Below are 12,866 nucleotides of genomic sequence, written 5' to 3'. Positions count from 1 at the left end.
TGGAAATACCTCACCTGTTACATTCTTGGATCACATTTCTCTTTTGCACATATGCTCTCACGTTTGCCTTTACGGCCATATCACATTAGCGGCTCATCATCATCCTGTGATCAGCTCATACACCCAGGTCTTTCTCCTCCTGTCGTTTCCAACCACTGAGCTCCGTTTATAGCAGAAATTCTTCTTCTTTGATCTTACTAGTGGGGAGATGGGGTGGCAAGAGGAGGGTAAGCTAGGGGATGGACATGGGGATGGCAGCTCAGAGATTCATGGTGCTAATGAAAGCCAGTGCAACCACTTTCCCCATTTCATCCCTAGACACCCAGCCCCAGGCATGGCCCACTTTCCCACTGGGCACAGGTATGGCTGGATCTTGCCTGGTTGTCGCGCTTGTCCAAGTCTGTAGTGTATAGGAATAGGATGGTATCCCTTTAAATAGCACGTGAGCCCTCTAGCAGCACTCACTGTGTTTCATGTCTTAGAAGCCCCGAGAACCCAGCAAGAGCTGCAGTGGGTTCTGTCCCTTAAAGAAGCAAGAATCAAGCCCCCAGAGAAGCAGCGAGGCCTCCCCGTGCCAGCAAGGCACAGTGCCCCCTTGGGGACCGTGTCTGCATTGTAGAAGGCAGAGGGGGAAGTTGGCCAGAGAGGTGATCCCAGGGCAGGACAAGGCAGAAGGGATGCTCACAGCAGATACTGGCTCCATTCCCTCGCTCGGGCAGCTGATGCACCAGTAAAGGCCCAGGCCGGAGAGTGTGACATGCAGAATAAAGGGAGCCAGAGAGCCAGGGGTTTGATTGGTTTCTCCTTTTTATTTCATGGTTCCTGCTGCTCAGAGTCCTGCACCCGGCCCCTGCAGGCGCCCGGAGAAGCCACTCAAGGCAGCCGTTCCCTTTCCAACCTTCAGAGTTGAGTTTAAAAAAAAAACCAAATCAAAACCCACCCTTCCCCCTCCCCATTCTAGAGCTGCAGAGATATAAATAAAATAAATTAAACAGGCAGGAGAGAGCGCAGCAGCTACGCGCAGGGGGTTCGGGAGGCGAATCACAGGACTGAAAGTTATTGGGCCTGCCTCTGTTTGAGTGCCACATCCCACTCCTCCCACCAATGCAGTGTCCCTACCCTAGTCATCAGGTTTCTGGCCCTGCCCCATCACCTCTAGACCCACCCTTCACTGCCCTCACCCCTATCACCCACGTGGGCCGACAGGATACAATCAGCATGTGTGTATATGTGTGTGTGTGTGTATTTTTATGCCTGGTTTCAGAATCCTACTTTCTCCACCAATGTGAATTAAGAGTCCAATTAGAAACTGCTCTCTCTAAAGCAGAGGGGTCTCCTTAGCCTCTGCCACTCTGTTGTTCCTTCTCTCCTTCGTTCCCTCAATCTTCCATTCCCTCCCAGCCGTACAAATGCTTCCTCCACCCAGACGGGGGGGATAGAATAGCCATAAAAACAAAAACAAAAAACAAAAAACAAAAACAAAAAAAAAAGAGTTAAATTAAATAAGACCCAAGAGGCGGTGGGACTGAGAGCCCTGGGAAAGGCAGAGGGTGTCTCATCAAGTCCGGTCCTGCCCCCTGCAGGACAGGGGGTGGGGAATGGGACAGGGGCCTCCCTCAAGGTTAAAAATAGGACAGCAAAGCCAGGGCACTGGGGGGCCCCTGGGTGTCTTGGGGGAGGTTAGGTTCAGGGCCTCCTGCTGGCAGGCCAGGGAATTACTTCTCCGTCAGGGAGAGCTGGAGGATGCGCTGCAGCTCCTCATCCTCCTCACGCCGCTGGCGCTCCTGCTCCTCCTGCTCCCGCGAGGACAACTCCATGGCCAGGCGCAGCTGCTCGTCGAAGCTGGGGTAGGCCGGGGGGGGCAGGGCCGAGGAGGAGGAGCCATTGGTGCTGGGGGCCGGGCTGCCCTCGGGCGGGACGATGCTGCTGTCACTGTCGCCTCCACCACCGGACACGGACACAGCCACAGCCTGGCCCTGACCTGACTGCAGGAACATGCTCTCCTGGATGGCACTGGGGGAGAAAGACGCGTATCAGCACCCGCCTTTACAGCCATGCCCCCACCGCCTCGCAGCCCCACCCCCCGCCGACCAGCCCCCCCCGCTCACAGACCCAGCCCCCACCGACCAGCCCCTCCCATACAGTCACACCCCCACTGATGAGCACCTGGCTCTCTCGGCCCTGCCCCCACCACCTCACAGCCCCTGCCTCATTCTGCCCAGCCGAGAGAATGGCTCCGTGGGAGGCCAGGGAAGGAAGGGAGGGGCCTGCTGCCCACGGAGGCCCTGGCAACAACCTCGTCCCACCCCAGCACTCACCGCTCCAGCTGCAGCTCCTCGTCATAGGAAGGGGGGTTGGAGCCTGGGCGCGTGTTGGTCAGCGCCTCCCAGATAGTGACCTGCAGGCCAGGGCACCAATCAGAATGTGGGAACATTCCTCTCCCTCGCTGCATCCCAGAGACCCTGAATGCCACCCCCTGGACCCAGCCAGACAGCTCCCAACATCCAAGGGACAGGAACAAAAGTAGGGAGCTGGCACGCCCCAGCAGGGAAACGCCCTTTATCCCATTCCCTGCCCCCCCGAGCCAGCCAGTCCCCCCACCCTTGGGCCCGATTGGAGCCGGCACCCCCGAGAAGGGAAAGGCCCTGCCCTGATCTCACCTGGTCGGTCTCGGTGCCAGCGTCGAGCAGGCTCTGCTGGATGGCGAACTGCAGCAGGTCGTCATCCTCGTCCCGCATGGGCTCGTTGCGGCCAGCGCCAAGCATGGCGTAGCCCTGGGGCACCTCGAACACCGACGGGTCCACCTCGCAGGGGAACGGGAACACTGGGGGGGCGGGAGCGTGAGGTGAGTGGGGGGGGGCCCATACCCCACTGCTGGCCCCACTGAGTTCATGAACACGCTGCTCCACCCGTAGACGTCTGTCCCGTCCCCGCCCCGCACACACACTTCCCTGGCCCTTGCCCCTGTGGGGACTGGAGTCAATAGGGGTCACTGCGGGGGTTTGGAGCATGGTGCAGGGGTCCCCTACCTTTGGCATTGGCAGGTGCCTCTGCCCCAGCAGCCAGCTCCCCGGTGCCCTCTGGGGAGTAGCTGGGGGTGGCGCTGCAAATCCGCACGGAGCTCAGCGACTCGTCACACCCACACAGGTTGCTGAAGGTGATTCGTGCGTTGAGCACATGGAAGAGGGGGATCTCTGGGGGGAGACATGAGTGCGTGAGACACTGCATGCAACAGACGGTACTGCCCCTAAGCACACCCCCTGCCTAGTCACCCCCCCCCAGATCCCCCAGCCACCTTTCTCCAAGATCCTTGCCACCCTCATCCCTCCCCCTCCCACAACTGACCCTCATTTCCCCCACCCCCCAATTCCCACCACGTCTCTGGCTACGCTTTGCCCCTCAGACTCACAGGCTCCCAGCCATTCCTCCCCCCTGCACCCATCCCCTGCCCACCACTACTGCTCCACAAATCCAGCCAGGCCACCCCCCCAGCTCCACTCCCCTCACCTGTTTGCAGCCCTGTCCCTTTCCCACAAGCCCCACTCACCGATTTTGACTGGGAAGCCGGGCGGCAGCTTGAGGGTGATGAAGTCGCGCAGCTTGGCGAAGTGGGCATTGCTGATGGCCATGAGGTCGATGATGGGCGTCACCTGCTCCACCAGCGACAGGGGGTGATCCTCGCACAGCCACAGCGTGGCCTTGAACCTGTCATGGCCGGGGGGAGCGTCACAGCCAACCACCTCAGCCCCCCGCTCTGCACAGCACCAGCCAGCCAGGGAGACGGCCACTCAGAGCAAGGGACCAGGCCTGGTGCAGCATCTTACACTGCCATCCCAGAGGCCTGGGTCCCATTCCCTGCCCTGGCCTCTCCCCTACTCCGGGGGCTGGGAGCTGCAGGGTGAGCCTGCACTGCCACCCCAGACACGTGGATCCCATTCTCTGGCACAGGGGAGCTAGACTTTTGGGAAGATTTTTCCATGAACAGCAGTGTCACCGGCTGAGGGTGCAGAGCGAGTCTTCCTGCTTCTCTAGCACGGGCTCCCCCTCTGCTGCCAGCTCAGACAACTGCTCCCCTTTTCCCCCACACCTCACCTCTGCACCTTGTTGGACATCTCGATTGGGCGGCCAATGTTGCGGGTCTCCAGGTTGAAGCTGGGGTCGAAGTACTCCTCGGGGGTGATGGCCGTGGGGTTGGTGGGGGTGGCAGACTTCAGCACGGGGGCCTGGCAGGGGCAGGCACAGGAAGGGGGAGTCAGATCCCCCGTTCACGCACTCTGGCTGTGCCCCTTGCGCTGAATCCCCTTTCACCTCCTGTATTCCCCCCTCCCCAAACAGCCCCATCCCCAGATTCTCCTCCTATGGCCGGGCGTGTGATGCCTCTGTGCTGAGTTCCGCTATGCCAGGCGCGCATCCTGAGTCCCTGGAGCAGGAGGAGGCCTGTCACTCACCCCGTTGTGGGAGGCGTGCTGCTGGGCGATCCCCAGAAAGGACTGGAAGGGTGTCTTGGAGCCTGGGGATGGGGGAAGGGGAGCAGGTTAGACACAAAGACCCCAGGATCCTGCCCCCCCCAAACTGGAGTGTATGAATCCTCCCTACCCCTCCCCACCCTACACGCACCAAAGAAACAGCCACCACAATCACCTTGCCATCCCCCCGTAACACTTTGGGGGGGGCCGTCCTCCCCCATCAGTGGAAGTGGGTGTGGATACAGAGGGACCTGCATAGGGAGAAGCTTAAATGCTCTCTGATAGCTGAAGGGGGCGGAGCTTGAGCCCTGAGGGACAGGAGGTGGGCTGTTGTCAGTGGGCTTGTGATTGAAGGGGAGAGGTGGGCATGGCACAGGCCATCGGGGTGTGGTACAGTGACTGGAGGGCCAAGGGGTGGGGCCAGGCTCTTGTATGTGGGCACTGTGATTGGAAGGCTGGGGCAGGTGTGTCACAAGGGGAGGGGTGGGGCATTGTGGGTGGGGTGGGCGTGTCCCACAGTGAGGGTTGGGGTGCTGTGACTGGATGTCCAGAGTGGGCGTATCAGAGGGGGCAGGCTGAATGGAGGGCAGCGGGGCCAGGATGGGCGCTGGCATGCAGGGGGCAGGGTCTGGTGCTGTGATTGGATGGCCAGGGCAGGTGTGTCACAGGGGAGAGGGTGGACTGTTGCGGATGGGATGTTATGATTGATTGGCCGGGGCCGTCATGTTACCTTTGGTGCGAGACTTGTCCTGGTCCGATAGGTGCTCGGTTCTTGTTTTGGTGATGAGCTCCACGTTGCTGGCGCTGTAAACCTGCCAGGACATGGTGCGGCTCAGCTTTCCCAGCCCTGCCCCCAGAGCTAAAGTGTTCCAGAGGGGTGAGCACCTCATGCTGCCATCCTGGACACCTGGGTCCCATTCCCTGGCTTGGTCTCTCACCCTTTGGGAAACTGTGTGAGCTGTGAGGACCATCCCGGATGCCTGGGTCCCGCCCTGTCTCAATCTTCCCATCCCAGTCAGGGTTCCCATCCCCTGCATCCGCAGGAAGGCATTACCTTGGCTTCATAGCCACTGATCGTTTCCATCTTTTCCGAGCGCCAACCCCAGATCCCAGACTTGTTCCTGGTAAGACGGGAACGGCCGGATAAGATGCTGCATTCCTCCCACTTCCACCCCAGCCGGCCTTAGACAGACCTCTCCCCTCCCCCAAACGCTCCTCCCCAGCGCCCCCTTTTCAGTGCCCAGGTGTGAGCAGGGCTGTCGCACGAGAGCTGCAGGCATGTGCACCCCCAGCCCTGGCTCTGCTCACCAATCTCAAGGGCGGGCGTGATACTGAAGGACAAGACGTCCAAGGAAAGGCCTGGTCACCCCACTACCCCCACTCAATAGCATGCATGGTCGTACTAGGGCCCGTCGCATATGTAGACTCCCGACTCACTCACTAGCACACCTAGTTGTACAAGAGCCTGTCACACAGTTGGACCTAGGGGCCCTCTCACTAGCACACACAGTCGTACGAGGGCCCATCACACACACAGGGACCACCCCCACCCTGTTCACCATTTGCGACCACACAAATGTCAGCCACGTCCACACTCTCCACAGCTTCTTGCACAGGTGTATCTCATGCACACCCACCTCCCCGGCTTCACCCACAGCCTGTGCACTCCTTGCACACTCATACTTCCCATGTCTCTCTCCAGTCACATACTCATCCCGTCCCCCTCCCATCGCACGGCTGTCCTCGTGCACCCTGCTCCCCGCATGGCCCCCTGTCCGCCCCGCACCTCCTCCCCTTGCAGAGCCCGCCCCCGTGCCCTGCCAGTCAGCATGAATGCCCCCCAAGAGTGCTCCCTCTCTTCATTTCCCTCCCCAGCTCACCGCTCAAAGGCGATGTTCTTGGTGTCGAGGTGGGTGGAGACGATGGGCGAGGTCAGCCGGCTGGCCACGTGTTCCTCGGTGGGCTGCATGGCAGCCAGCATCAGCTCTGGCTCGTGCAGGGCCAGCGATAGCGTCTCCGTGTAGACCACCTGCTTGTCGTGATCCACCTCCATCACCACGGCACCCTCCTCTGGCCGGGGAGCAGAGGGGAGGCGTCAGTGCCAGAGCTCCATCCTCCCCCATGCCCCAGGAGGGGCCCCAGTAGCCAGCCCCAAGGGTGGCACTGATCTGAGGTGTGGGGGGACCCACCCTGACACTTGCTCTCCAGCTCTCGGATCCTCTCTGCAGAGCTTCAATCCCACCCTGCTCACTGGACTCTGGGTGCCCTCTGCTGGGTGCTGCATCATCCTACCTGACACCCCCCAGCCACCCCTTTGGGGGTGATGCCGCCACAGCCTCCCTCCAGGATCTCGGGGGGGCTCTCAGTGCAGGGTGGCTGCTTCCCTGGCCCTTCCCAGCAAGGCGCCCCATTGGGATATAGAGTAGGGCCCAACGCTCATTGGCAGTTACCCCAATCCCCCCCAGGGTTGGGCCAGCTGGGGTCTCAGCCCCGTCTACAGGAGCCACTCACATGGGGGGGATGGAAGGGGGCCTGGCTTCACCTCTCATCCAAATTGGGGAGTACAGCTCCCACACTAGGCATCAAGGGGGAGCGGAACCCAATTCCCCCAGGGCACAGGGGAAGGACACCATGGGGGGACCGGACCCCAACCACCCCGCTCCCCAGGCGGATGCTGCAGGTTGGGGGTAGGGGGGTTTTGCCCCCAGGAAGGCGGGGTAGGGGCCATCTCTGACCTTCGCCCTTGAAGATGTAGCTGCGCCGGCCCCGCTGCCAGGTCATGTGCTCAAAGCCCAGCAGGGTGGTGTCAACCCGCAGGCTCTCACCACGCTTCCACACCCGGTACACGTCGCTTGGGCACACCTTGGAGACCAAAGGCACTGCGGGGGCGGTGGAAAGACAGAGTGTGAGTGGAGCAGGGGGTAGGGGGGGTAGCTGCCCCACGTGCACACTGACAGCCCAGACCTGCCCCCCGTTGGGGGTCCGTGTCCAGATGCCTGCAATTCCTCCTCCCAGCCACTGGGGGCTCCATTACGGTGCTGGGCTTCACACCGCCCAAGCCCCCACCCCACCCCAGTGCCCACCCATTACCCCTCTTCCCCCCCCCAGAAAGGGAGGCACCAGCTGCTGTCTTGCTGGCAGAGCAGGGGTGGGGACAATGACCAGGGGGCTCTAGACTCGCCCTCCCACGTGACCTGACATCCCTGGGCTCTGATACTGGGGAAGCAGGTTGGAGGCATCCTCCTGGAAACCCCACTTCAGGAGCCCCCAGGGACACTCACCCCAGCTGGTGAACTCCCACTTCATCTCCACATAGAAATCAGGGGCCTGGAAGAGATGAGACACCAAAGGGATGAGATCAGGCATTCCTTGTGGCAGAGATCAGGGTGGGGGAGATTTCTCTGTAGCGATTGGGATCTGGGAGATTGAGGAGACGGGGAGATTCCCTGCAGAGATCAGACGGGGGCGGGGCAGGGAAAGAGATATCCCTGCCCTGATAAGGGGGAGAACAGGATCCCAAGGAGAAGGAGGGAATCCCTGCAGAGGTCCTGGGGGACAAATCTCAAGATGAGAAATCCCCAGAGGTGGGTGATCCTGTGGGATCCCAAACACATCCCCAATGTATCCCCAGAGTGACAGCAGGAGGATCCGTCACACGGTGGGCACCCAGGGCTCAGCTCTCAGCGGGCACCTAGGGGCCGGACATAGTCTGGGGAGGGATGTGCCCCAGACTGGGGCTGGCAGAGGGAGCCATGGGGGCCGGCAGGGTGGAGGGGCATACCCTGGGGCTGGGGTCATGATCAGGGCAATGTGCATCCTGAGGCTGGGGTGAGCGGGGAGACACGACCTGGGCTGGGGTCATGGGCAGGGTGCTGGGGCTGGTGGGAGATGTACCCTGGGCCTGTGGTCCTGTGGGGGTCTGTACCCCGGGGTGGAGGTGGCAGGGGGCACACGCACAGACTGACCCTGCGCAGTTTGTTGAGCAACTCGGGAATGCCAGCCAGGCGATTGGTGGAGCGCTGGTAGTCGCGGTACTGGAGCACCAGCTGCACCATCTCGGGGTCCCCGGTGCTGACGGCCTCCTGCAGGACTGGGGAAGCAGACAGGAAGCAATGCGGAGCCATCAGGTACAGGGCACTGTCTGCCGCCCCCCTCCGCACACTGGCACCGGAGCCAGCTCCCTCTCCGGCACACCCACCTGGTCAGGGCCAGCGCCAACCCCCGAGCACCCAATGGTAGGACTCAGGGCCCTCTGCTGGCAATGCCCAGGCCTGAATGCTGGGTCCATGGGCACCAGCCCCCTGGAGCATGGCAGAGTGGAGGCTAAGAACTCCAGCAGCTGGTGGGGGAGAAATGACACACGCCCTAGGGCAGGACCTACACAGCAGAGGAGGTGGCACCAGAGCCGCCTCTGGCTCCCCAAATCTGCCCCCCCCCAGCCAGTACCTGTCCAGCCATTGGCATTCTCTTTGCCCACGTTGGCGTTGTGCCGCAGCAGCACCCGGGCCGACTCGAGGTTGCCCAGCGACACAGCCAGCTCCAGGGGCGTCCGGCCCCGCGGGTCGATCAACTCGATATTGTGCTACACGTGAACGGCAGGGTTAACAGCTGCACATTGCCCGCTCCCCACTATGGCCTAGGGCCCCAGTAGTGCTATGGGGGAACCGTGGGGACTCCTAAGAGGAGAGCGCCCTGCACTGCTGTCCTCAACGCCCGAGTCCCATTCCCCATCCTGGACTCTGGTCCCTCCGCAGCGGCTGGGTCCCTATGGGTGAGTGTCCTGAACTGCCATCCCGGACACCTGGATCCCATTTCTCCCCCTCCCACACCTAGGGGACTCCCCTGCCCAGCTCCACAACTTCACTCATGCACAGAGGTGCCCTCCTCTCCAAGGCAGCGAGGGGATGTCCTTGTCCTCCCCCTTCCCCTGTAGTCCACCCCCAACCTGTTGTCAAGCTCCTGGTTGTGGTTATAGTGGGCTGGTGGAGATATGGGGTGCTGAAGATAGGAGATGTGGGGTTATGGATCTCCCCAGCCCCCAAGATTGTTCTCCAGAGCCTGGTGCTGGTTGTGGAGAAGAGATAAGGGGCCTGGTGACAAGGGGGGGGGGCTTTGGGATGGGGGGAATGGGGTGGGTCCTGTACATAACCTGCGAGCAGATCACACTCCAGTACCTGGTACTGGCTGGGGACCTGGTGAGAGGGATTGGGGAAGGGAGGTGCTGGATGGAAAGTAAGGGGTGGGGGCTGCCCGGGTGCAAATTCACTCTTCAGCACCTGGTGCCAGTTGGGGTGGCGCTGGGTGGGGGAAAAGAGGAACCAGGGGGATCTGGGGTGGGGAGTACCTGGTGTGGGGGTGCTAAGTAGGGGAAATGAGGGATGGGAGGATGGGATTAAGAGGGTACCTGGTGCAGGTACTGCTGTGAGGATGTGTGGTGGGTTTCCCAGTAGGGGAATGCTAGATGGGATTACTGGGGAGGGGGCAGCGTACTGGAAGGAGGGGAGTTAGGGGGTACCTGGTGATGGTACCGGAGGGGAAAGAATCAGGGTGGGGGTCCCGGTGCAGAGTACCAGGTAACGGAATGGAGGCTACCCAGTGGGGTGATGTGGGGTAGGAGATACCTAGGGGAGCAAGCAGAGAGGGTACTAGGGTGAGATGGGGGTATCAGACTGGAGAAGTGGAGAGTGGGGGTCCTGGGTAGAGGAATGGAGATTAGGGGGTACCTGGGTTTAAGGGGGATCTGGTAGGGAGAGGTGGGGTTAGGAGGTTTTTGGGGAGGGGTGATGCAGGGTTAATGAGATACTGGGTTGAGATCCAGGGGTACCCAGGGTAGCGTGAGGGTTTGGTGTTTGCTGGCTGGAGGTCCCAGGGGTCCCCACAGAGGGGGGTACCCCGTTGGGTGGGGGTCACGGGAGGGGTTGTGGGAATCCCAGGGTAAGGGATCCCACAGGTGTTAGAGGGGTCCTCAGAGGTCCCAGAGTGAGATTAGGGGGTCCCCAAAATGGGGGGTCTGGAGCATGTCTGCGGGCAGCGGGGTCCTGGGGATGCTGGGTGGGGTTCCTAATGGGGTTATGGGGTGCCTACGGTGGAATGGAGTGTCCCAGGAGATTCAGGGTGGGGGGTCAGAGGGTTCTGGGGGTGCCTAGTGGGGTGGGGTTCCCCAGAGGGTTAGGAGGTATCCGATAGGGTGGGGGTTGCCCAGCAGAGTGGTGGATAGCAGGAGTTAGGGGGTCCCGGAAGTGGGGGGGTGGGGAGGATGGGATGTGCCTGGCGGGGTGGGGTATCCTGGGGGCTTGGGGTTCCCACGGCAGGGTGTGGGTGGCAGGGGTTCCCCGTAGCGGGGAGAGGGGGGAGTCCCACGAGTGCCCAGCGAAGTGCGAGCTTCAAGGGGATCCCGGGGCTGCCCATGGCGGGTGGGAGGGTCGGGGGGAGTCCTGCAGTGCCCGGCGGGGTGGGGGAGGGTCCCGGGGGTGCCCGGCGGGGGGGGGGTCCCGGTCGATCCCGCACCTGCCCCGTGCGCAGCTCGCTCTCCAGCGCCTGGTGCCGGTTGTGCCAGGCCAGCAGGTGCAGCGGGAAGGCGTCTCCGGCCCGGGCCATCCCGTCACCATGTCCCCGGCCCGGCCGAGGCTGCGGCTGCCCTGCGCGGCGCTGCTGGCGGCTCCGGGCGGCGGGCGCGGGGCCTGGCCCGGAATCGCTGCAGCAGCGGCCGGGGGCGGCGGGGCGGAGCGCGGCGCGGCGCGGGGCGGAGCGCGGCGGGCGGGCGGCCTCGCTGGGCCCTGGCGCCCCCGGCCCGAGCCACGCACGGGCCTGGGGCGCTCCCTGCGCCCGGCCCTGCCCCGCGCCTGACCCCCACCGAGGCGTCTCGGCCCTGCCCCCCGCATCACCTTAACTGCCCCCTTGGGGCATCTCAGCCCAGCCCGCTGCACCTTAACTGCCCCCCTTTGGGGCATCTGAGCCCTACGTACCCCCCAGGTCCCTGAGCCCTGCCTCCGCTTTGGGCAGCCGTAAGAACAGGGACTTGGTGTAATGTGGCAGCACTCAGGGTGCATCTACACTCCCCTGTGAAGGTGCAATTGCCACGCGGGCAGAGAGAGCCGTGCTAGGAGCCTGGCACCGCCACGTCCTCACTGCTTTTGTTCCCCAGCCCAGCTAGGTTCGGGCTAGCACTGGTCTGCCACTGCCACGGTGGCACCGGCGCCGTGCCCTGTGACTGACAGCTCTTTGAGGCCTAGGTCGGGTCTGTTCCCTATGTACAGCGCCTAGCCCAACGGGGGTCCTGGTCCACGGCTAGGGCTCCTCCATCCTACTACCATGCAAATAAATAACCCCGGGAGCCTTAACAGTGTCCCTGTGGGGGGCTGCACTGTGCAAGACGCTCTAATGCCACAGTCACTTGTGCAAAGTCGCAGGAACCTCTCCTGGGAAGTGGGGGCGCCTGAGACCTGCCTCCCGCAGGCAGGGACATGCTTACAGTTATGGGAACGGTTAACACTGTTTCTAGGAAGAGGCAAGACTTGAACTCCTGGATCCGAGCATAGAGCATCTTCCTCTAAGCCAAAGGGTATTTGTTTGGGGTGGGGATGGGATGTAGTTTCTGGTGAAATCAGCCTCAGGTGGGCTCAGTCTTTCTGTAGCACTGTTCATCTTGGGCAGCCAAAAAGTGCTTTAACCAGCTACATAGCAGGAAGGTGGAATTGCTTAACCCAGCAGCACTAAGATGCAGCTTCTTCTGGGGCACAGCGCAGCAGCTGTTTACACCAAGACCCCTCACCTGGTGCTGAGATGCAGCTGCCTCGGGGGTGGGATGCAGCCACAGCATATATATGTCACCCAGCACTGAGATACAGCCACCTCTGGTCTGGGCCACAGCGGCTGTTAAAAGCCCAGAGCAACCCCCTGCACAAGAGTGTCTGGCAGGAATGGTCAGATCGTGCTGTTTGCCTTTCACCCATACAACACCTCAGCCCAGAGGCTGCAGAGGTGTCTCCCCATTGGGGGTCCTGCGCTCATTGCAGGCCTGGGACTCGGCCACCCTGGCTGCTTCAGGCTGGCTCAGAGATCTCAGGAGGCTGGGTCGGCTGTTGTGATGCAATGCTGCTGCCATCTGTGCTTCCTGTTTGCAGGCAGAGCTGGTTTGGCATGTGGACGTCCGGATGTGGGGAGGCACCCTTCCCCTCCACCCCCGCGGGGTACAGGGCACCGTCCTCGGCAGAGATAACGAGCAGTTAGGACAGGCAGTGAAGGCGGGTCACTGGAAATGCCGATAGAGGAATGAGGAGAGGCAGGCTTGAGACAGCTGAGCTGGGGTTTGGCTGGGAAGCCGGCACAATCAACTTGCTTCACCCCAAACGTGCCAGGGATCTTTACCAACCACAAGGGGCACACGGCACAGATTGCCCA

The 12,866-nt window shown here is 61.9% G+C and overlaps 1 protein-coding gene across 1 annotated transcript; it reads right to left on the bottom strand.

Annotated features, from left to right (window-relative positions):
* Positions 1-455: 455 nt before the first annotated feature.
* ANKRD13D (ankyrin repeat domain 13D) lies at positions 456-11,154 on the bottom strand. Its single transcript, XM_067531995.1, has 15 exons — positions 10,974-11,154; positions 8,913-9,048; positions 8,432-8,556; positions 7,748-7,793; positions 7,202-7,345; positions 6,347-6,536; positions 5,521-5,587; positions 5,197-5,278; positions 4,449-4,510; positions 4,093-4,223; positions 3,548-3,705; positions 3,030-3,194; positions 2,661-2,824; positions 2,319-2,398; positions 456-2,013 (listed from the first exon to the last, which is right to left on the bottom strand). The coding sequence occupies exons 1-15, from the start codon at positions 11,061-11,063 to the stop codon at positions 1,716-1,718; spliced, it is 1,938 nt and encodes a 645-aa protein (XP_067388096.1). The 5' UTR covers positions 11,064-11,154; the 3' UTR covers positions 456-1,715.
* Between the last annotated feature and the right edge of the window lie 1,712 nt (positions 11,155-12,866).

Source organism: Emydura macquarii, unplaced genomic scaffold (genome assembly GCF_026122565.2).
Source record: "Emydura macquarii macquarii isolate MOO-44397 ecotype Brisbane River unplaced genomic scaffold, CSIRO-AGI_Emac_v2 contig_3235, whole genome shotgun sequence".
Classification (NCBI taxonomy): domain Eukaryota; kingdom Metazoa; phylum Chordata; order Testudines; family Chelidae; genus Emydura; species Emydura macquarii.
Note: the sequence above shows the minus strand (reverse complement) of the source record. Positions and strands in the feature narration are given on the sequence as shown.